Raw genomic sequence first — 23,513 nt, 5'->3', positions numbered from 1 at the left:
TGTGCCAAGATGAAGCCTCCTTGTGACCTGGATGAATAGAGAGGCTGTTCAGTAGATAAAGCAGGGTGGCAATACAGGGCACCTGTGCCGCTGTCCCTCCTCCTGGTACTCCATCCCAGCGAGCCCTGGGAATCTAGGCTGCCACCACCAAGTGATTGGCGTTAGCACGGGGAGGAAGGTAATATGATGTGACTTACTGCCTTCAAATGGACTGTGCACAGCAATAGTAATTTTTATATCTTCCCTCCACGGGGGTAGTGGTCCTTTGTCCCAGTTTTCTGGTTACTTGAGTGACAGGCTCTCATTTCCAATAGCAATCTGATCTGGCTTTAAAAATTAAACTTCATCTTAGTTAAAACAACCTCAGTTAAAAACAAAATGGAAGTTTAAAGCACTGGACTTTAGAGGTTGCACTTGGAAACTGAATTTAGCTCTGCTCTTCCTAGCGGCCCATAAACAAGGGGAAACGTGTGAATGTATATTGTTACCATTGCACAAAAGAAAGGTTCCATGTTTAGGAATTTGAGGTTCAAGCTATAGCTAGTCTTTTCCAGAAGAGAGGCAGTAGGACAACGGTGAGGGCCTTGAACCGGGAATTAGAAATTGAATCCTTCATTTTTGCCTCTCCATTGTCCCATCAGAGAAATGGGGGAATCATTTTTTCCTCAGAGCTTGTTTTTCAGAGGAATAAGTCCCCACCTCCCTGGCTTTCCATTCCATTCTGTTCTAACTCCCCAGCTTGATGAGGGGTCAGGCCAGGGGCCTTTGGGAATCCACATCGAGAAGCTGTCCCGAGTCAGGAAGGCAGCTTCATGCCTGGAGTGGGAATTTACAGCCTTGAATGGTGGACAGGTGTCCCCAGCAGCCAACCCTGATTACTCTGCTCTCTGTTCCAGGTGGACAGGTTCCTGTATCACATGCGGCTCTCCGATGAGACCCTTTTGGACATCATGGCTCGGTTCCAGGCTGAAATGCAGAAGGGCCTGGGGAAGGACACCAACCCCACAGCGTCGGTGAAGATGCTGCCCACCTTTGTCAGGGCCATTCCAGATGGCTCAGGTGAGTGGAGCTGGGGGCTGCCAGGGACCCTGATCCCCCTGGTTCCCTCTTGGCTGATGGGTAACTGAAGTTTGCTTCTGTTCCCTGGCTTACCTCTCCAGCCCTCTCTCCACATCCCCCCACCCCACTGACTCTCTATGCTTCAGTCATGCTCAGTACCAAAAGTTTTGAGCCAAAGTTCAAATGCACCTTGTTTCTTCCCTGCCTGCCTTAGCCCTACACACTCTGTTCCCTCTCCTGTTGGAGAATCCCAACACTCTTCCCCTTACGAACACCAGTTTGGCTTTTCCATCTCAGTGTAGAGGTTACTGCCTCCATCTGGGAAGCATCCCCATGCTGGATTAGGCTCTTATCAGAGCGCCTGTCAGCCTGCTGTGTATGAGAGTCTCCCCACGGGACCATCACTCCCTGAGGGCAGGGTCTGTGTCTTCTTCACCACAGCGCTCTGAGCGCTGCGTAGTGCTTGATGCATACTAGGCCTGAAATATTTGTAGAATGCATAGTAAATGGCATTTCACTCCTAGGTATCTAGATTCTAGGCTATAGAGAGGAAGTGGTGGAAGATAGTATGACGTAGTGGCAAAAATATTAAATAATAATTGAAGAAACCTAGGTTCTAGGCCCAGCTCTGTCATATCTCAGTGACCTTTGGCAAAATGTTTAGCCTCAATTTTTCTATCTGTAAAATGTGCTTTCTACTGCTGCTGTAATAAGTTAGCACAAACTTAGCAGCTTTAAACAACGCAAATTAATTTTCTCACAGCTCTGGAGGTCAGAAGTTTGCAGTGGGTCTCCCTGGGCTACAATCTAGGTGTTGGCAGAGCTGCGTTCCTTCTGGAGGCTCTGGGGAAGAAGCTGTTTGCTTGCCTTTTCCAGCTTCTAGAGGCCACCTGCGTTCCTTGACTCGTGCCCCTTTCCATCTTCAAGCCCCAGTATAGCATTTTCAAATCTCTGACTCTGACCCTTCGGCCTCCCTCTTCCACATTTAAAAACCCTGTGATTACATTAGGCCCACTCAGATAATCCAGCATAATCTCCCAACCTCAAGGTCAACTCATGAGCAATTCTGATTCTATCTGCAACCTTAATTCCCCCTGTTACATAACCTAACATAGCCATAGGATCTGGGGATTACAATGTAAACATCTTGGGGGAGCCATTATTTTGCTTACCAGAGCCTAGAGACCTCTAGAGGGAATCTGTGAGGCCCCATCAAACTCCTTCACTCTCAGCCTCTGGGTAAAGCCATAGGAGGGAAAGGAACTGGTATCTACCAGGCACCTATTATGGTCATGCAGTGCTAGGGTCTCACTGTCTCGTACAATCCCTGTAAGAACCCCATGGTGTAACTCTTATCCTCAGGTCAGATGAGCGCAGTGAGGACCATGGGGCTTCCTCAGTGTCAGGGCCCCAGTTCTGCAACCAAGCTCCAGCAGGGGCTTTGGGGTTCTTGATGGAGCAGGGACCTTTGATCGGATTAGTGGGCTTTGGGCCCCTCTGGGCCAATGCCTGGCCCCAAGTAGCTTGGCTCTGCCGTTTGAGAACTGGGAACTGTGATGGGAAAGACCCGTTCCCTTGCTGGTGGCGGTTGTGTGGTGGGCAGTGTACCACCATGGAGGAACACAGGCTGTGGAGAGAGACAGTCCTGCTTTGAAATCTCTGCTGAGTTCTGACACTGCTCTTTGAGAATGCTGCGGGGACTCTGTCCTTGATAGATCATCTGGGGCATTCCGAGGAAGTACCTGAATCATGAGGTGTGTGAGGGAGGGAGCCCCAGGTCAGAGTCCTCCTGGCTTTTGGTGATTTGGTTCCTCTTGTAGAGGTGTGTCCCCAGAAGCAAGGGAAAGTGGCCTTTGATGGTGTGAGGCTACTGGCCAGGTGTGCCTTCCTGACCCTGGCTGCTTCAGGAAGGTTTGGAAGTGAAACTGACCAAGTTTTAGAAATTGCGTCCTCCTCAGGCCAGGAGACACCACCTCCTTTCTTCACTGTCTCCTTAGAGCCTCTCATCACACAATAAATCTCACCAGTGATCCTGCTGCAGTGAGGTCCCTGGGCCCCGAGTCCCTGTGGAGCCAGGCGACCTTGTTAAGTCCCAGAACCACTGTACTCCTGTCCTCATTAGTAAAAGGGACGTGGCCAGTTTGTCCCACCAACTTGTAGGGTCGTTAGGATCAGATGAGGTCATGTGGAAGGAATGCTCTCAACTATTCAAAATGTCCCAAGTCCTACAGAGCTCCTGGGAGCTGGTGGTATGATTTCATAATTACATCCTAATCTCTTGGGGCCTCCATTTCAGAAATGTATTCAATTTCCAGAGAAATCCTTTTGAGTTTGCCTACTCTCTAGTTTCCCCTCTTTCATCTGAACCTCCCTGAGAGGGGGTAACCTGGTTGAGCCTTAGTTACCTCACAGCCTGTCAGTCAGGGAGCAGTAGTTGACTGTTCTTACGAGTGCCTTAAAAGCATGGTTATTGTTTGTGCCTTCTCTTCTACCAGTCACAAGGGAAGGGGGACAGGAAGTGCCCATCTTGTGATTTGAAGGTGACAGTGGTTCTTCAGGCCCCACCCCAGCTGCCTCTCTTCTTGGCCTGTGTCTCCAGGCAGCCTCCTAGGCCTCCTGGAGGGTGAGCCTTGCAAGTTGAGCCCAGGAGCCCCAGTGTTGTCAGCTGATGGGCCCAGGGGTCTGCATTAGGACAGGGGTCCCGCACTTGCCTGAACATAAGACTCACCTGGGACGATTCCTAAACATATGGCTTCTTGGACCTCTCCCCCTGGAGATGGTGAATCTCCAGGAATATACACGTTCAGTCCTCCTGCGCCTTTGGGAGATGCTGCGCTAGGGAGTGGGGAAGGAGCACAAGCCCTGGCAATGGCTTAGGAGAAGGAAACCCCTGGTGTCCACGGCTGCCTGATCTTTCAGTGCCTGTCCAGCCACTGAAAGATCACTGGAGTATCATCTACAGCTGGTGGATTCTCAAGGAAACCTCACCTTCTTGAAAGATCATTTCTTTTTTTTTAAATTAGTGTTCTTTTTATTTTTTAAAATTGCGACATAATTGACATATAACATTAGTTTCAGGTGTACAACATACTGATCAGTATTTGTATATATTACGAAAAGATCGCAACAGAAAGTCGAGTTACATCCATCAACACACACGGTTACAAATTTATTTTTCCTGTGATGAGAACTTTTAAGATCGCTCTTAGCAACTTTCCAATATGCAATACAGTATTATTAACTATGGTCACCAAGCTGTACATTACAGCCCCATGATGAGAAGTCATAATGATCTTAATACTCACCGTAAAGATCCTGACGGCCCCCCTGCTGCTGTTGCCCTCTTCTTCTAGGCAGGTCCTCCTTTCCCTGGGGTCCAATGAGTCCTTTCTCTGTGTCAGAGTTACAGAAGGGATCACACCATGTGGTTTTTATTAAAATCCTCCAATCTGGGCTTCCCTGGTGGCGCAGTGGTTGAGAATCTGCCTGCTAATGCAGGGGACACGGGTTCGAGCTCTGGTCTGGGAGGATCCCACATGCCGCGGAGCAACTAGGCCCGTGAACCACAACTACTGAGCCTGTGCGTCTGGAGCCTGTGCTCCGCAACAAGAGAGGCCCCGATAGTGAGGCGCCCGCGCACCGCGATGAAGAGTGGCCCCCGCTCGCCGCAACTAGAGAAAGCCCTCGCACAGAAACGAAGACCCAACACAGCAAAAATAAAATAAATAAATTAATAAACTCCTACCCCCAACATCTTCAAAAAAAAAATAATAATTATGGTTTTTTTTTAAAAAAAATCCTCCAATCTATCCTGGTTGGTGTCAGAGGCGTTTCCCCAAAATCTCAACCAGGTCTTGGTTAAAATCTTTCTTAAAGTCTTTCTGTGGCTCCCCCTCACCTGGATAAATCCCAGATTTCTTGGAGGTGGGGTGGCTTTTCCAAATCCTTCCTAATTTAACCCGAGACTGCCCGCCAGTCTCATTTCTGTCACACGTCCCTCCCGCTCAGAAGCGCAGACCTTTCCCACCCCAGGCAATCTCATTCCTTTGCTCCTGGCCTCCTCTCCCTGGACCCCTGCTCTCCTCCGTCTGGCTGGCTGACTCGCTCTCTTTCTTCATCACTCAGCTCTGTATCACTTCCTCTGGGGTGGTGACTCCTGCTCTGATTTAGTAGACGCTGCTCCCTGTGCTTCCCACAATCAGAGCACGTGCCCTACTGTGTGGAAGTGGTTTATTTACTTGCCTGTATTTCTGATGGGCTTCCCAGGGGGCCCACAGTCTTTCGTCTTTGCATCCCTAGCACCTGGCATGTCACTTGTCACAAAGTCAGTGCTCAGTAAATGTTCATACCTACATGGATCATGTGATCGACCCTCTTTCCTGTGCAACACCTGTGATAACACCTGTGAAAGCAGCTCTTGCTTGGTACATGATGAGTGCTAATAAAGTTGCACAGGATTAGGTCCTTGGAGTCCCTCCCTGAATAAATGGCTCCATCAGGTTCCTTTCAGGGCTGATCTAGGGAGATAAAGAGTCTTGCTTTCCAGAAATCTCCACAAAAGCAAAATATCCAGCTGGCTGGGTCTATAAATGAGGACTCTAAACCTTGTTCCACGGACCTGCAGCAGCAGCTTGTTCAGAAATGTAAAATCTCAGGCGCCACCTCCACTGAATCATAGTCTGCATGTTAACAAAATTCTTGGGCGACTTACATGCACATTAAAGTTTGAAGAACGGTGCTCCACGCCATTGGGAGGACTTGCCGCTAGTTCCTTGATTGCTAGGAACAGAGAAACCCAGTCAAGGCAGGTCAGGAAAGGAGGCTTGTAGTACAAGGACACATAAACCCAAAAGGGAGACACACAGGACCTTGTGGGAATCTGAGGGCAGGAACCGTGGTGCACTCAGGCTTCAAGGGAACTGGAACTTAGGAATTTTCCTCCACGGTTTCAGCCTACATACATGTGGCCGCCTTGGCTACCCAGCCTACCTCTGATGTTTGGGATGCTTCCACTTCAGTTTTTACCACCTACTAGCAATTTCCCTCTATGTGTTCTTAGATTCATGCAGCTGTGTTTAGGGTCACATGGTACCAAAGAAAGGCCACTTGGGTGACCAGATTTATGGTCATGGAGTTTCACTTACACGTGCCTTGGCCACATGTCATGAAGCATGCCTGGTACATGCAGCCACTTTTCCAGCACAGATAATTCTATACAAAGACTTGTTGGTTCAAGGGTTTGCACACATGAGTTCCCATCCCATATCTGTGGCTGATGCTGAAGATACTGGCAGGGTCCTAGGCAGGAACTCTGGCTGGAATCTGAGTTGAAGTCATCAGGGTGGGCTGCCTCACCCCAACACATGTGTCATTTCCACCTTTTTATTAATAGCATCTGTCTTATACTGGACTCAGTCAGGTTACATTTTTTCCTTTTGAAGTGGCTCTGGCCCAAAATATTAAGCAGCCTTGCTCCTTAAGGACCAGCATTTGGTTCTTGTCTCCTTTCCCTCCTGGAGTGTCTCCTCTCTGCCCATAAGACTGAGGCTCGTTTGGGGCTGCTTTCTCTTCCCTGCACTCCCCCTGCCTTTTCTGCCGTATGCCCGTTTTCCGGAGTATCAGCTCTCTCCTCCCTGTTGCCGGGGTTGTGGCGGGCTAGAATAAGCTCCACCGTCAAGGCCCATTTCTAACACCACCTGCGTGAAGGGAGTTCACATTAGCCCTCTCCAGATGAACGCGTTTATTCCCTGCTGGATGGCCCAGTGGGCAGGGCTGAGGCTGCAGAGGCAGGCAGACTTGGGTCGCACCCCAGCTTTGCCCCTTGGAGGGCACAAATCAGCGGCCACACTTCTGGAGTCTTGGCGCGTGGGCATAATGATACCTGGCTCGTGGGGTGGTTGTGAGACTTCCTGACATTTATTACAGTTCCAGCTTCGAACACAGAGCTTGCTATTTAGCAGACCCTCAATAAATGATAACTTTTTTGGCTTTGTTTTTTAATAGAAAACGGGGAGTTTCTTTCCCTGGATCTTGGAGGATCTAAGTTTCGAGTCTTGAAGGTGCAAGTCTCCGAAGAGGGGAAACGAAATGTCCAGATGGAGAGTCAGTTCTACCCAACACCCAACGAAATTATCCGAGGGAATGGCACAGAGGTAGCAGGGCAGGGGCTCTGTGAAGTGGGGGGAAGGCCTTGGCATCAAGTTCCTGGGTGACCGTGCCTTAGCCCCGTGTCCTGTGCTTTCTCTTCTCTGCAGCTGTTTGAATACGTAGCTGACTGTCTGGCAGATTTCATGAAAACCAAAGAGCTGACGCAGAAGAAATTACCTCTTGGCCTAACCTTTTCTTTTCCCTGCAAACAGACTAAATTAGAAGAGGTAAGGCTGGTGCAAGGGAGGGAAGGAGCTGGATAGGATTTGGGTTTGGGGCTGGAGAATGGCACGTGCAGGGGTCAGGCTGGGAACAGGAGAGATCAGCAGGAGTTTTCTTGTTTGTTTTTTCTTTTTTTTTAAACAGTGAGGTGGAATTGTGAGGCAGGGAATATGTTAACATGGCCGCCTTGATTTTACACTTCCTAGGGGCACAGCACAGGGACCAAGATGGTTTTCACCACCAAGCTCAGTGGTTCTCAGACCTTGGTTGCGTCGGAATCCCTGGAGGGTTTGTTAAACACAGATCGCTGGGCCCCATGCAGGAGTTTCTTAATCAGTGGGGCCTTAGATTTGTATTTCTAATAGGTTGCCGGGTGATACGAATGCTGCTGGCCTGGCGACCACTCTCAGAAGCATTGGCACAGCTAACTAGAATAAGAGGGGGAAGACTTGGGGAGTCTCCCTCTGTAGTGAGCGCTTAGGAGGAGGACTGAGGTGGGGTCACTGGAGTGACAGTGTTACTGGACAGACCCAGCACCTGGGATGTATAGTCTCAGCTGTGCCACTAGCCAGCTGGAGTCTCCGGTAATCCAGCTCTGTGTGCCTCAGATTTTCAATTTGTAAACAGGGAGAAGGCAAAGCTGATCTCATGTGAATCTGTGGCAATAAACAAGGGGCCATATAAAAGGACAATGAGCTTTCTGGGGCCAGGGGGTTATTGTCACAAGTCAGGTCTCCCGCAGGCTACTCCTGCCTGGGGTGGTGGTCTGTGAGCTCCTGCTGCACAGACTGGTCATGACACCCAGCTCATAATCAATTCATGGACCATCTTGACTTGGGATGTGTTTGATATTGTTGGCTTGAGCTGCTTATTGATAGTGGGATAGTGGAAAGGGAATGGGTTTTCACGTTCCACAGACCTGGCTTTGAATCCTGGCTCAGAACAAATTGCGTCCCCTGGGCAAGTTACTTAACTTCTTGGGTCCCTTGTTTTCTTATCTGTAAAACAAGGATAATATCTACTTGCTGGGCTGAGGTGAAACTTAGACGAAGCATCTGTAATGCGCTGAGCACTGTGCCTGGTGGATCAATGGTAGCTGCAAGGTTTTGACAATTGTCCCTATACAACTTGTCTCTTCTTTCTTTTGTACCTTGTCCTCCAATTCCACAGATGTTTCTGGAGGGCAGGCACTATTTTATATTGTTCTTCCTCTCCATCCCCAGGATCTCTAGCACAATGTCTTATATTTAATAGCTATTTGATAACTATCTGACAATTAAAAGGTGCAACCAATCATTTATTAGATTCCATTGAATGGGAATTTGCCATCATCTGTCTATATGGGAGATGGGCTGAGGTTTACTTTTTAATTATTTTCTTGAGAAAGAATTAGAAAAAATAGTGTGAAGAAGGTTTCAGGGAATGTTAGAAGAGGCCAGGTGGAGCTTCGCTTGTGTTTGCAGACTGGAAGAGCAGAGTTCCCCCGAGTCAGTAGGGGAAGTGGGAGGAGTCAGGAATCAGGCCTCAGTTCACCAAAGTTAAACACCTCGTATTTGAGCTTAGAAACAGAGACCTCAGGAAGAAGGAAGATGATGATGATGATGATGGTGATGATGATAGACTGTATCTCAGATTTTGACACTGTGTCCTGCACTCTGATGAACGCTTTATGTGTATAATCTCATTTAAATCCCAAAGCAATCGTATGAGGGAGATATAATTATTTCCACTTTATATTTGAGAAAATGAAGTTCAGAGAGGTTAAGAGACTTACCCAAGGCCACACAGCCAAGAATGGCTCAGCCCAAGCTCACAAACTCCCTGACCACACTGACTTTCCAAAACGACACAGGTCTAGAATGTTGTTTAAAATGCCAGCAGGTGCAAGCATTTTGACCCATTTTGTGTTGTATCCCAATGAGGGTTTTCAGAGGACATTTAAATGAGGCAAGGGTGGCTTGATTATATCGAAGAAGGGAAAAACTTTTTCTCTTCAAAATCTAGTTGAATTACCTGCATTTTATAAAATTTCCTCCCAAGCTGCCTTTCAGTGAAGTCTAAAGTAGAAAAGCTTCAGCCACAAGGAAATGCGTTAGTAATAATAACCGAGAGCGGGCATAGCTGTTACCGTGATTCTGCTGCAGATGTAGATTTGTGACATGAAAATAAGGGCTTTGGAGAAGGTGGAGTCTGATCAGCCATGTAAGTGCAGAAGGAGGTGGGAAGGGGAAGACTTCTTATGAGGAGGTATGGCTAAGGGGGATTCTTTGTAAAACTAAAAAATGATTAAAGATCAGGGCATTGGAATTAAAGCAGGATGTGAGTTTGTTGTTGCTGTTGTTTTGTTTGTTTAAGTGAGGGAACAGAAAAGTCTTAGCCAAAGAGAAATTTCTTTGTGTGTGTGTTTCTGATGATAAAATGGTAATACGTTTTCAAGGTAGGAAAAAGAAGAGAGAGGAAAGAGGGTAGGAATTGAAAAGTTTAAAGAAGAAAATAGAAATCTCTTCTAATCTCAGCCTTCAGAGATACGCCCTACTAGAATTGTTGGGTTTTCCTTCCAGTCATATCTATATTAAATACTGGTGTTATACTGTATGTGTAATTTAAAAATATGTAGTTGTATGTATAGCTCTTTTTTCACTTAACAATATATCACATGCATTTATTCCCCACTCCCCCATATATACTCCCCGCAACAGGTCCCACATTGTCCCTAGCATCCTTTTTGGGGGGACACCACTCTACAATCTCTCACTCTGTCTGGTGGGGCAGGGATGTTACCATAGCCCATGAGGGCAGAATTTAGAGCTACCACTAGGTAGCGCTGTGGTGCAGGGAAAAACCTGGTCACGGGGGGGGGGGGGGGGGGCGTCGGAGACCTATGTTCCACTTGGGCTCTGTCCTTCACTCGCTGTGACACCTGGAACAGCTTCCTTCCTCTCTAAAGCTTGGCTGCTTTATCCATAAACTGAGGGGGTGGGGATGGTCAGGGAGTCAGTAAGTTTGGGCTCAGCTCCTCTTGACTGTGTGACCTTGGGCAAGTCTCTTAATCTCCAAGTTCTCTTCCAGTCTGAAAAATTCTGTGATTATTTGCTATGTTAGACATGAAACTCTCGAGAAACACCAGTTGTAAGCAGAAGATTGATAATGCAAATTGAGAACTATTTTTCTAAGTTGAAATGAAGTCCCTGAGGTAGTCTTACAAGGTAACACGTCAGTTCTGCTTTGTGGACCTGGCAAACCAGGCATTCTGCACACATCATGCGTCTACCGTATGCCGGTACTTCTGTTAGAGCAGTCCTGTGACAGAGGCAGGGAAGTGATGTTTCCATTTTACAGATGAGTAAACTGAGGCTCAGAGAGGTTAAATGACTTGGACAATGTCTTATGAATCTAAGTGTTCTGACTCTGCTGCCGTTGTTCTTTCTGCCCCTATGTATTATGTTTCAAACTGCTCAGATGAGAGTAATAAACATGTCAAAATTATTAGAAAAGGCCTCTGGAGAAATGTTGAAAGGATTGGTGTGATTCAGCCTAAAGAAGAGAAGGCCACAGGGGGATATACTTTAAGCATGAAATTTCTGCAGTTTCAGAACTGAGTGCCTTCCTTATTTTGTCTGGATCTGAAATCTTCCCCCAGGGTGTCCTGCTTTCATGGACAAAGAAGTTTAAGGCGCGGGGAGTTCAGGGCACAGACGTAGTGAGCTCTCTGACCAATGCTATGAGAAAATACAAGGTAAGGAATCCACCTCCGCGTGGGGAGGTCTCCCAGTTCTAGCCCCTTTCTCTTGCGGGGGTGAGGGGAGGATGTGGGGGAGGGTTATCTCCTACATGCCTGCCCTCGAAGGAGAGTCAGAGACGGATTTGATCTTAGGGAAGGTCTCACTGTAGCACAGATGCTGCCGATTTGGATGAACCCACCTGTGAGCCTTGGCATGTGGAGAGTGTTCCGATCACTGTTGAAGGGTGACCTGCACTTCCCTGGGGCCTCCCCAGCTGCCACAGCCCCTCGGGGGTCTTGGTTAGACCTGATGCTGTGTGTGATGTTCCAACCGCCACCTTTCCTCTCTGAGGCTTGAAAGGTCACTTTCTCTCCTGTCTGGCTCTTGATCCCACTTTCCACTCTCTACTCATTGAGTATTTCTGTTTGTTGAATACATTTTATGATAATTTAAAGAACTCTAAAAATATAAAAGCAAGACGTGCTCCTTGCAGAGCTGAGAAGTACACAAATAAACCCAAATGACTTGCTACCCTGACAGCATGAGGAATATATTGATGTATACCCTTGCAGTCTTTTTTCTCTTTAAAGTTGCTCTCATGTTCTTTTGTACCCTTTGTTTTTCTCTTATTGTTTTCATTTCACTTTAAAATGCTCCCCCAGACCTTGTGGAACCATGGTGTAATAACCCGTGGTGACTTGGTAGAACGGGAAGCCCATGGTGGTGCCCACGGAGAGGACTTGGCTGAGGCTGGTTCAAATGTCCCCATGGGCAAGGACTTCGGTGTTTTCTCCTGGAAACACTATTGCTCCTAGGATAAACACGCTTTTCTCAGGGTCCCTCAAACATGGGCTGGAGTCCTGGTGATCGGTCCCTCGTATTTTCATTGCTCAGAGGCTTTCACCCACAGAGCAGGAGCATGAGTTCCACTCTTCAGCTCCCAGCTGCTCTTTCTCTCCCCCGAACCTTGACAAAGGCCTTATTCCTTACAGGCAGACCCAGAAGGCAGGATCTAGAGATTGTCTCAACCAGGCACCTTCACTGCTTTTGCTTCCTCTCTGGGGAAACATAAACGGATAACACCTCCCTCCCACCCACTGATGCCCTCTGGGACTTGTGTTCCAGCAGGACTTAGATGTGGACATCCTGGCTTTGGTCAATGACACCGTGGGGACCATGATGACGTGCGCCTATGATGATCCCTACTGTGAAGTTGGTGTCATCATTGGTAACTCAATTTGACTTCCTTTGTGGAGGAGGGTGAAAGGGGTTGGTTTGGGGCTTAGTTTCGGGGAACTCTGAGTAAATGCTGTGGGAAGGTTATTGGCACTTTCTACTCAGAAGAAGCAACATAGGGAGATGGAAAATTAATATACGCATTCATTCAACAAGTGTTTACTGAGCGCCCGTTGTGTGCCGGGCCTCGTGCTCTGCATCAGATTCTCAGTGGTGAGAGTCCCAAAGGTTCCTGTGCTCATGAAGCTTTCAGCGCAGAGGTGGGTGAGAGACCGAAAAGGCCTAAACAAGTAACATAATTTCAGGTGGTGGTTAGTACGATAAGGAATATAAAGCAGGGTGATGTGACTGAGAGTGACTGTGGTGCGGTGGTCAGGCCGGGCCTTGCTGAGAGGTGACATTCGAGCCGGGACCTCAGTGATGAGGAAGACGGAGCGAAGCAGAGCTGGTGAGGAAGAGAGTCCCTGTGGCCTCTGAGGTGGGAATGAGTCCGGGGTGCTCGAGAAACCCTAAAAGGCTGAATCAAAGCGAGTGAGGCTGAGGGTAGAAGGCCTTTCACGTGAGAGAGTGGACAGGACTGGGCAGGTGGCCTAGGACACGGAGCACAGTCACTGGAAGGTCTTTGGCTTTTACCCCAGGGGAGACAGGGCACAGGAGGACTTTGGGTGGCGGATGGATAAGTGGGGTGTGCATTTTTATTTATTTTTTAATTATAAATTTATTTATTTTTTGGCTGCGTTGGGCCTTCGTTGCTGCGTGTGGGCCTGGACCAGGGAGGCCGCAGTGCAGCGGGGGTGTCTGGTGGGTGGTCCCAACACCTGAGCTGGGAGGGGCTCTCCTGGAGGGGTCCATGAGAAGGCTGTGCAGGGGACAGTAAGGCCAAATGGACCGGGTTTATAGGCTGTTCTCAAACATCCCTGCAGCTTCCCTTTTCCTTTACCACTATTGGGGGAAGTTTTCTGAATTGCTTTTCCTTAATTTCCAACTCACTCTCCTCAGCCTGACTTTCCCAAAGGGCAGGATCTCTACAGCGGAGGGGCTTGATCTGACTTCCTGTTTCTGGAGCCCCACACCTCTGAGTGGGCCTGGCGCTTGTCTGTCATGGCATCTGCTACTGCCCACTGTGTGCATCTTAGCGACTGTGTCTGGTAACCTGCCAATTGGGTGCCATGCCTAAACAGTGTCTGTGCCTTTCTGAGAAAAGCGTTTTCCAAATATTCTATTACACTCTGATTCTCTACATCTCTTATTTCTCATGTTGGCTTTAAAATTCTGACACCAGAGTATCAGCCAGGGGAAGATACTTTAAAAAAAAATATTTTTTTAAGACAGCTTTATTGGGGAATTCCCTGGCAGTCAGTGGTTAAGACTCCGTGAGCCCACTGCTGGGGACCTGGGTTCGATCCCTGGTCGGGGAACTAAGATCCCGTAAGCCACGCGATGTGGCCAAAAACAAAAACAAAAGCTTTACTGAGGCATAAAATCCTCTCATTTAGTTGTATAATTCAGTGATTTTTAGTGAACTTATAGAGTTTTGTAACCATCACCACAATCCAATTAGCACATTTCCATTATCCCAATAGGTCCCAGACCTACTGGCTGCAGATTGTGCCCACCTGCAGCCACTCACCACTACTCAAGTGTCTGAGGTATTTCCTTGCAGTGAGTTTGTGTTTGAATAATGGCATGTTGCTTTCTTACGTGATAGCTCATCACTGTCAAAGATAAGGATGTAGCTTATGCTAGGAACAATTTGTGGCAGGCTATGAGTAAGGAATATTTTTAGTATCAAATAGAGAAGAAGCTAAGTAGCATAAGGAAAGGATTAAAAATATGACTGTGGGTTGGTGATTTTTTTTTTAATATATTTACGAAGTTTGGTTAACTCATCCTCCTCTTAGTAAATATACTGTCAGCTTTCATACATATTCATCAGGGACTTCTTCACAATTGACTCCATTGATAACAGCAAACCATTAACACCCTGACAAGTGTAGGCTTGGCATGTCAGCTTTATTCCTCATGAACTCCCCAGCTGGCCAAAAGCTGCTTCCCTCAGCGAGAACCAGCCCCCGGAGTGGATCAAAAGCACTTTGTGATGCGTTCAGAGGACTCTTGGGCAGTTGAGAGTCCCCGCTGTCTCTGTCCAGCTGGGAGCCCTCACGTCTGTTTTCTCCCTGATCCCTCGTCCAGGCACGGGCACCAACGCGTGCTACATGGAGGACATGAGCAACATCGAGCTGGTGGAAGGTGACGAAGGGAGGATGTGCATCAACACCGAGTGGGGGGCCTTCGGGGACGACGGGGCCCTGGAGGACATCCGCACCGAGTTCGACCAGGAGCTGGACCTCGGCTCTCTGAACCCCGGGAAGCAGCTGTGAGTACCCTGCGCTGTAATCTGGGCATCGGCACCAGTAAATGTCCACTTACTCAGGTATGCTGTATCCCTGGGAGGCTTCTTAGCTGTGACTCGTTATCCATCACAGGGAGTTTATGAATCAAGGCTTGTATTTCAGTTTCACTGGACAGATGAGGAAAGTGAAAGCCAAGGAAATCAAGTGATTCGAATTCAGTCCAGAGGAAGGGGAGATACGGCTGTGAACTAGGTGTCCTGCCTTCTTGGCGCATTTGGATGAGTGGCCACAGAACAAACCAGTGCAGCCTGAGGAAGCACACACTCCTCGTCTGTGTTTCCCGTCCGCCCCGCCCCCTCCTTCTCCGAGGCCTAATCATGCAGCACCTGGTATGAGTCCGTCTCAGTCTCACGTCTTGCCGAGCCTTTCTCTGCTCCCATCCCACACTCACCTGTGGTATAAGTGTTCAGGGTCTGCCTCAGCTCTGCCTGTATGCTGAGCTCCCAGAAGGCGGCTACACCTGTGATTTTCCTTTCCTTTCTACACATAGGGTCTTACACATTATTGCAGTTCATTAAGTGTTTGTTAAAAAAAAAGTGTTGAATGAAAAAACGCTTAGAATTTTAAAAAATAATTTCAGACTTACAAAAAAGTAGTGAAAATAGTATAAAATTCCCCTTCACTCAAATTCCCTAATAGTAACATTCTCTCTCTGTGTATATGTATATACACAGACACATAAAATACACATATACATAAAATACACATATGTCTATATAAAATTATTTTTCTGAACATTTGAGACTAAAATTGCAAACATAATATCCCTTCACCCCTAAATACTTCAGAGTGTATTATCTGAAAAGAATTACATTCTCTTATATAATTAAAGTATAATTGTCAAAATTAGGAAATTAACACTTAATCAGTTCTAATCTCTCATTTACAGATCTTACTCAAAACTCACCTGCTGCCCCACTAATGTCCTTTATAAAAAAAAAAATTGTCCTGGTCCAGGTCCAGGATCACACATTACATGTTGCTGCCGTGTCTCTTTAGCCTCCTTTAATCTTCTGTAATATCTGTTTGGTTTTCATGATCTTCAAGCATGCAAGCCATTTATTTCACAGAATGTCCCTCAACTTGGATTTGTCTGACGTTTCCTCATGATTAGATTCAGGGGATGTATTTTTGGCAGGACTATCACACAAGTGGTGTGTGTCCTTCCCTGGGCATCGGATCTGGAAGCACATGTTGTTTGTTCCGTTACTGGGGATGCTAACTCAGATCACTTGGTTTAGGGGATATGAAAGAGGTTTCTGCACCATAAGGTTATTATTATTCCCTCTATAATGAATAAGTATCTGGTGAAGAGATACCTTGAGACTATGTAAATATCCTGTTTCTCATTAAACTTTCACTCTCTAGTTTTAGCATCTATTGATGAATTTCTAGATCCATCATTCCCTGTAGGTTATTAGTTGTTATTCTACTATAAGTAAGAGCTTTCCTATCTCCTCCATTTATCTACTTATACTAATATGGATTCTTTTTTAATTTAATGGGTTATAATTCCTTCCTATTATATTTCTTTTGACATTCAAATTCTTTTCAGATTTAGCCAGTGGAAGCTCCTTCAAGCTAGTCCCTGTGTCCTTTTGACATGATTCCATCACTCTTTAAGTACTTCCTTGTTTTCTGGCACAGTAAGATGCTCTAGGCTCACCATGCACTTGCCCAGCCCCAGCCCTGAAATCAACCATTTTCCCCAGAAGCCCTGGTGAATAAATATTTTAAGTACCACCTAGAAACCACTCAACACTAGAAGTGCATACCTGGGGAGCAAATTTCTGCTTTGGATGCACCTGGTCCCCAGCACACACCCATTTCACTGGTGACACAGAGCAGCCACAGCCCAAGGAAGTGGTGCCCTTTTGGGGACTTTATCATCCTCATCCTATCCACTTCACTTAAAATAAATTCCACTCCCCCAAACCCAACCTGGATTTCTTTTGATTGTCTTGTTTCTGCAATGTTCTAAGACTTTATATGAAATAGATAAAGTTGATTAGGAAACAGGTTGCCCTTGATTTTGTATCTTATGTTTGCAGAATAAAAATTATATTTAATAGTTTACTTGGGAAACAATAAGTAATTGCTTGTTGTATGCAGACTGAGAGTCCAGGTGTAGGTAGCCTGGTGGGATATTTCATCCATATTATTGTAGAACCTCTCTGGAGCTATCCAAGCCCATCTTACAGACACAGCATGTTTCTCTCTTGGGCAGAAACATGTGTAGGAGTTGGAAACATTTGAAATTTGGATTTGTCGTGCTGTGGTTGGTGATCCTGGGAAAGTACCTGAAGTCTCTGAAGTTGAGATTCCTTATGCCTAATATGAGAATGGCACCCCCGTGGCCAAGGGTGATTTGAGATAAAGATTTTTGGAATCAAGCACTTTGTGATCAGGAAAGAATCTTCGGTTTCCTCTAGTTTAGTCCTTGCCTTTTACAGGTGAGAAGAATGTAGCTCAGAGAGGATGAGTGGGCTCCCAAGGGTACCCCAAGCTGGGACAGGGACTGAGGCCTCCTGACCCGTAAAGAGGCCCTTCCACTACTCGTGCTCCAAACCATGGGCTGTGGCTCATGGGCTTTGGGAAAGGATGCTGCATAACCAAAGGCATTGCTGCCACTGATCTGTTCACCAAATTGTAGGTTTGAGAAGATGATCAGTGGCCTGTACTTAGGTGAACTCGTCAGGCTCATCTTGCTGAAGATGGCCAAGGCAGGCCTCCTGTTTGGCGGCGAGAAATCCTCCGCTCTCCACATTAAGGGCAAGATTGAAACACGGCACGTGGCTGCCATGGAGAAGTAAGCTGCTGGCAGGGTCCTTTCCACCTTGACTCTGTGGAGGGTTAGGGTGGGCAACCAAGGAGTGGTGTGCTCGTGGTGGTGGTGCACAGAAGGAACCAGATCTTCCTTCTTCACAGGACAATTTCATACCTGGACACAGCTTCAGGTGGATTAGCAATGCCTGCCATGCCTCACATGTGGCTTCTTGTTGGTTTCAGCAGCCAGGGAGTCTGCTGTCGGAGGTCTGCACCCTCCTCATGTTTTGTTACCTTTTTCCTCACTGAAGTGGTGACGTAACTTTTTTTTTTTTTTTTTGGCGGTGTGCTGGCCTCTCACTGTTGTGGCCTCTCCCGTTGCGGAGCACAGGCTCCGGACGCGCAGGCCCAGCAGCCACGGCTCACGGGCCCAGCCGCTCCGCGGCATGTGGGATCTTCCCGGACCGGGGCACGAACCCGTGTCCTCTGCATCGGCAGGCGGACTCTTAACCACTGCGCCACCAGGGAAGCCCGGTGACATAACTCTTTTAGGGTCAAAGACCCCTTTGAGAATCTGATTTAAGTTCTGGACCCTTTACCCCCAAAATGCACATTTGCACGCCATTTTGCTTATAATATCAGGGCATCCTTGGACCCGTTAAAACCCAAGCATGGAATCCAAGTTAAGAATTCCTGCTGTAGCAATAACCTTCTCTACCTGGTGCTGTCAGGGACTGGCTTTGGCTTTGGCTTTGGTGATTGGGGGGCTCACACAAAGGTGTGCAGTGGGGAGCTGACTGGTGGTGGTGGCTGGCCCCAGTCGACCCAGGATCCTGTTCCTCAGGCTTAGAAACCCTGGCATTACCCTGAGCTTTGCAATCAGCTTGGATTCTGAGTTCAACAGGGTGACATCTGACTTCCAGAGTCTGTGTTTATGCAGAGCTTGGCAGAGACTGAGTTTCTGTCAAAGGCAGTATAGCACAGGATGCTTAAAGGGGTGGGCTCTGTAATCGAACTGCCTGAGTTCAAATCCTGCCCCTTGCACTTACCAGCTTTGTGCCTGTGGACAGGTTACCTACCCTGTCTGTGCCTCAGATCCCTCTTCTGTGCAGTAGGATAATGACTCCCCCCAGTACTCCCCCCAGGATTGTTGTGAGGGCTGAGTTAACACATGTCAAGTCCTTAGACAAGCACCTGGCACATAGTGTGCCATAAATAGTGGCTGCCGTGATCATTGGTGAAATCGTCATTATTATCACATGACTATGTGCCAGCCTGTTTATTTTCACAGTCCTGGGAGGTGGGAATGCTGGCTCTCTGAGGGGGACTCCCACGGGATGGAGAAGTGTGGTCCTCTCATTCCTATCCCCTGGCTAGGTATAAAGAAGGCCTGGCTAATACAAGAGAGATCCTGACAGATCTGGGCCTGGAGCCTTCGGAGGCCGACTGCGTCGCGGTCCAGCACGTCTGCACCATCGTTTCCTTCCGCTCAGCCAATCTCTGTGCAGCGGCCCTGGCAGCCATCCTAACACGCCTGCGGGAGAACAAGAAGCTGGTGCGGCTCCGGACCACGGTGGGCATGGATGGCACACTCTACAAGATCCACCCCCAGTGAGTGCTGGCCGCCGGCCCACACCCCCTGCAAACGAGTCCAGTCTGTCTGCTTGGAACTGAGTCCAGTTTTGTCTCTAAACTACGCTGCTTCTCTGGGTTGCTGGACCCAACTGCCTTCTGTGGTTCTGAGATTACAGGGGAAGGGGTGAATTCAGAGATTACATTCATCTAGCTGGCTGGGTTGCTTTAGGGGATCATTCTTAAAGGAATATTCTGCTAAAACCAATTGCCCGACTAGCAAAGCCGTGTATTTATCCATCTGTCTATCCATCTGTTCATCTATCTATCCATTATTATTATTATTAAATACGTGCTATGTGGTAGGATTGGAAAGTAAGATACACCCAGTTAAAAATGGGGAAAAATCAGGATGGCAGGGGTTGCCAAGTCCACATGAAAGATACCAGTAGGAAGACAGTATCGTTTGAGTCTACTTGGGGGGAAAACAATAACAGCAGTAAAAGACACTATTCAACTATTCATTCTTTCATCGCTTTTATCCTTTTGCCTTTATTCCTCAAAGTTTCATTAAGCACCTGCTACTTGTCAGGCTCCGTTGTAAGCTCGGTAACAGAGCAATGAAGAAAACCCAGTCCCTACCCTTATGGAGCCTAAGTTCTGTTGGGTTGGCAGACAGTAAACAAACAGGGAAATGAGAATTTCCCAGAAGGAGGGAGCACAAAAGTCCCTCTGACTAACAGAGGTGTTATTGGAAGTCAGGTGGGTACACCTGGGAAGAGCTAGGGAAAGAACCCTTCCCCCTTGGGCAGAGATGATGTTCAGCCAATACATTACGTGTGGACATGCCCTACTGCTTACAATATTAGTGATAAAATAACCACTTCTTTGAGCCTTCCAAGTGTCCCTTCCACTGTCCCAGCTGCCCTGGTCCCTACCCCTAGTCACCCCCATCTTCCCCCTCCATCCAGCAACTGAAGGGGTGAGCCTTGGCCCAGCAGGGCTCCCCGGGAGCCCGTTCCTCTGCTACACCTGTGTCTGTTCCTATTGGCTGGGCCCGGGCCTTGATGATTTTTACATATTTTGCCATCCCCCTCCACCTCCAGATACCCAAAACGCCTGCACAAGGTGGTGAGGAAACTGGTCCCGAACTGTGACGTCCGCTTCCTCCTGTCGGAGAGTGGCAGCACCAAGGGGGCCGCCATGGTGACCGCAGTGGCCTCCCGCGTGCAGGCCCAGCGGAAGCAGATTGACAAGGTGCTGGCTTTGTTCCGGCTGACCCGAGAGCAACTTGTGGGCATTCGGGACAAGATGCGGGTTGAGCTCGAGTACGGGCTGAAGAGGGACACCCACCCGCTGGCCACGGTCAAGATGCTGCCCACCTACGTCTGCGGGATGCCAGATGGCACAGGTGGGCCGTGCACAGCTCCCTTCTCTGATGGGCCACCCAGAGCTCGTATCAAAACTCCTTAAATCCAGTTAGGTCTTTTGTTTCAAGAGCCTTGGGTTCATGTCTGTAATGGAGGGAGGAGGGTTGGGGTAGAAGGTTAGTACTCTGCTCAATCTGTTTGCTTTGGCTGATCCACGGCACTGGCAGTGAAGATTACCTAAGTTAGGTTCCATGTGTGTGAAGACCCACATGCTGTTCCCAGGGGCTGCCATCTGGACACTTGGAGTGTCTGGCTTGTCTTCCACCCTCTTCTCTGGCTCTCTTCTCTCCTGGGGCTTGGCTCTCTTCCTCTCCCCTCTCTTCACTTTCTGCCCCTGACTTTTCCGATACTTGATCCTTCTCCTGGTCCTCTGTGCTCGTCTGACGGTAGCCACGAAACAGTGAGGTCAGTTCTTTAGACAGGTTACTCCACCTCTTTGAATCTCATGAGTCTCACCCAGATATAATGACCTTTGTAAAATGCTTCATGGCTTTAATTTGCTTTTGAACGTTTAATTTCATTTTGTGCTCACACCTACTCTGTATGTTATATAAAGAGAATGATTCCCATTTTATGGATGCCAAAACTGAGACTCAGAGAGGTTAGGTGACATACTCAAGGTCACACAGTTGTACTTGGAATCTCTCAACAACAAAGATCTTTTCTAGAGCCAGTATCGTTTGAGGCTACTTGGGGGGAAAACAATAAGAGCAGTAAAAGACGCTATTCAACTATTCATTCTTTCATAGCTTTTATCCTTTTGCCTTTATTCCTCAAAGTTTCATTAAGCACCTGCTACTTGTCAGGCTCTGTTGTAAGCACGGTAACAGAGCAGTGAAGAAAACCCAGTCCCTACCCTTATGGAGCCTAAGTTCTGTTGGGCTGGCAGACAGTAGACAAATAAACGCCAGGTGATGCCATGTAATGACAGGGCTATGAAGAAAAATAGACCACCGTCAGGGGTAAGAGAACTGTCTGAGAGTGAGGTCGTTGGCAAATTCAAGGAACAGCAAAATGACCAGTGTGGCTAGAACAGAGTGAATGAGGCAGGGAGAGAGGTGAGGAATCACACAGAACAGACTGACATGCTCTGCAATGTCAGAGAACCGAGAGGCACTGCACTGGGGGGCCCTGGACGGTGATGGACGTCAGACTCAATACAGTTTCTTATTAGTCAGGTGGGGGTGTGAGAATCCAGGGAAGGGGCGAGCAGGACAGAAGAATCATTTCATGCTCAGGATGAACAGCTCCTCTAGGCCATATGACAGGATGGAAGCACCTTCCCGAGTCCATTGTAGTCAGGTAGCCTGGCCTGGATTCACCCTCAGAGCCTCCCTGAGCATAAGTATCATGTGTGGCCTTTACCAGACAGCAAGAAAAGCAGGCTGGCCTCAGATGGGCTCAGGGTGCCTGCCCAGTGCCCTGACACTGTGCTTGGTGACCGCCACACCCCTTTGGCCCATGAGCCCCAGGCAGGCAGGCTCTGGATCTGCTCACTTTCAGCATCACCTCTTCCTCCCCATGCCTGCACACAAGGCCCTGCTCGGTGCGTGCTGGTGGAATGCAGCCCCCACTTTCTCCACCACAGAGAAAGGAAAGTTCCTTGCCCTGGATCTCGGGGGAACCAACTTCCGGGTCCTCCTGGTGAAGATCAGAAGCGGACGGAGGTCAGTGCGAATGTACAACAAGATCTTCACCATCCCCCTGGAGATCATGCAGGGCACTGGCGAAGAGGTAAGTGCCGGGCAGGGGGATCCGCACTCCGAGGTGCCAGCCTGCCACCCTGTACAGTGCAGGCCTGGCATGACTCCCGCTCTCTGCCTGCAGCTGTTTGACCACATTGTGCAGTGCATCGCTGACTTCCTGGACTACATGGGCCTCAAGGGAGCCCAGCTGCCTTTGGGCTTCACATTCTCATTTCCCTGCAGGCAGGCGAGCATTGACAAGGTAAGACGGCCCAGCCTGGTGGGTCCATTTCCTCCTACACCTGGGGAATCTCGAGACAGCTCTGAGTCACTGTTCATTTTATTTCGGGGTCTCAGGTTCAGGGCAGCTGGGGAGACATGATCGAGAATTTGGACCATTTAAGTTTCTTCTATTTACTGTGTCCCCTTTTCATTATTATTGTTTCTTTGATTGAAGTTTACAAAATAATTTAGTGTACTATACAATAAAGGGACACTTGGATAAGGCTACTGTTAAAAGAGAGGTCAAATCATATTATCGAGAGATAAGAAGAGGTAAGGACCAGTTAAGGCCAGTTATAACTCTTAGTCTACAATATTACCTGGGTCTTCCTGTGTAAACAGGGAAATGCAGTAGGTCGTAGGGTTTTTCTTGTCTGATGAACAAAAGCATACCAGTGCCTCAGAAGAAATGCATTTCTTTCCTGATATTAGAATTTCAGGAGTTTATCACATAGGCACTTACCTAGTTGACATTGAAGAACATCACAGATAATGATTTTAATACATTACTCATAATAATTTAGAAATGTACATCACAAGATTTTTCTTGGAATTCTTGGATAAAAGCACCATTCACCAGCTTATGGAGAACAGAGTACTCTCTCTTGCTCTCTGATAGGCTTATGTCAACCAAACTTACAGGACTGGCATAAAAGCAGAACACCACTCCTCAATTTATAGAGAGAACTCTGGTCAGCACAGCAAGTCAGCCAGAGAGCTCATGACAATAATAAGAATGACACCAAAGATTTGTTAAGATTTTGTCTAATCCAGTCAATGTCCCCATGATGTACACACTAGTTTTGCTTTGTTTATTTTACCATTTCTTATTGTGGTAAAATAGATATAACATTTACCACTTTGACTGTGTTTAAGTGTACACTGGTACACTTAAAAAGTACAAGTGTACTGTGGCGTTAAGTACACTCACATTGTTATGAAACTGTCACCACTATCCATCTTTCGAACTCTTTCATC

The 23,513-nt window shown here is 47.7% G+C and overlaps 1 protein-coding gene across 9 annotated transcripts in view; it reads left to right on the top strand.

Annotated features, from left to right (window-relative positions):
* Positions 1-23,513, top strand: part of HKDC1 (hexokinase domain containing 1) — a 62,585-nt gene that overhangs the window by 19,088 nt on the left and 19,984 nt on the right. For 8 of the 9 annotated variants that reach the window (XR_012326603.1, XM_033841765.2, XM_073793517.1 and 5 more), the window contains 11 exons: positions 897-1,059; positions 7,063-7,211; positions 7,314-7,433; positions 11,069-11,164; positions 12,276-12,378; positions 14,580-14,763; positions 17,454-17,609; positions 18,944-19,177; positions 20,245-20,549; positions 22,157-22,302; positions 22,396-22,515. Coding sequence is in view for 8 of the 9 variants with exons in the window: in XM_033841765.2 (XP_033697656.1) it covers positions 897-1,059; positions 7,063-7,211; positions 7,314-7,433; positions 11,069-11,164; positions 12,276-12,378; positions 14,580-14,763; positions 17,454-17,609; positions 18,944-19,177; positions 20,245-20,549; positions 22,157-22,302; positions 22,396-22,515 (1,776 nt within the window). In the remaining variant the exon portion in view is untranslated. The remainder of the gene's footprint in view (positions 1-896; positions 1,060-7,062; positions 7,212-7,313; positions 7,434-11,068; positions 11,165-12,275; positions 12,379-14,579; positions 14,764-17,453; positions 17,610-18,943; positions 19,178-20,244; positions 20,550-22,156; positions 22,303-22,395; positions 22,516-23,513) is intronic. The other variant, XM_073793519.1, reaches the window with a different exon arrangement.

Source organism: Tursiops truncatus, chromosome 16, assembly GCF_011762595.2.
Source record: "Tursiops truncatus isolate mTurTru1 chromosome 16, mTurTru1.mat.Y, whole genome shotgun sequence".
NCBI lineage: Eukaryota > Metazoa > Chordata > Mammalia > Artiodactyla > Delphinidae > Tursiops > Tursiops truncatus.
Note: the sequence above shows the minus strand (reverse complement) of the source record. Positions and strands in the feature narration are given on the sequence as shown.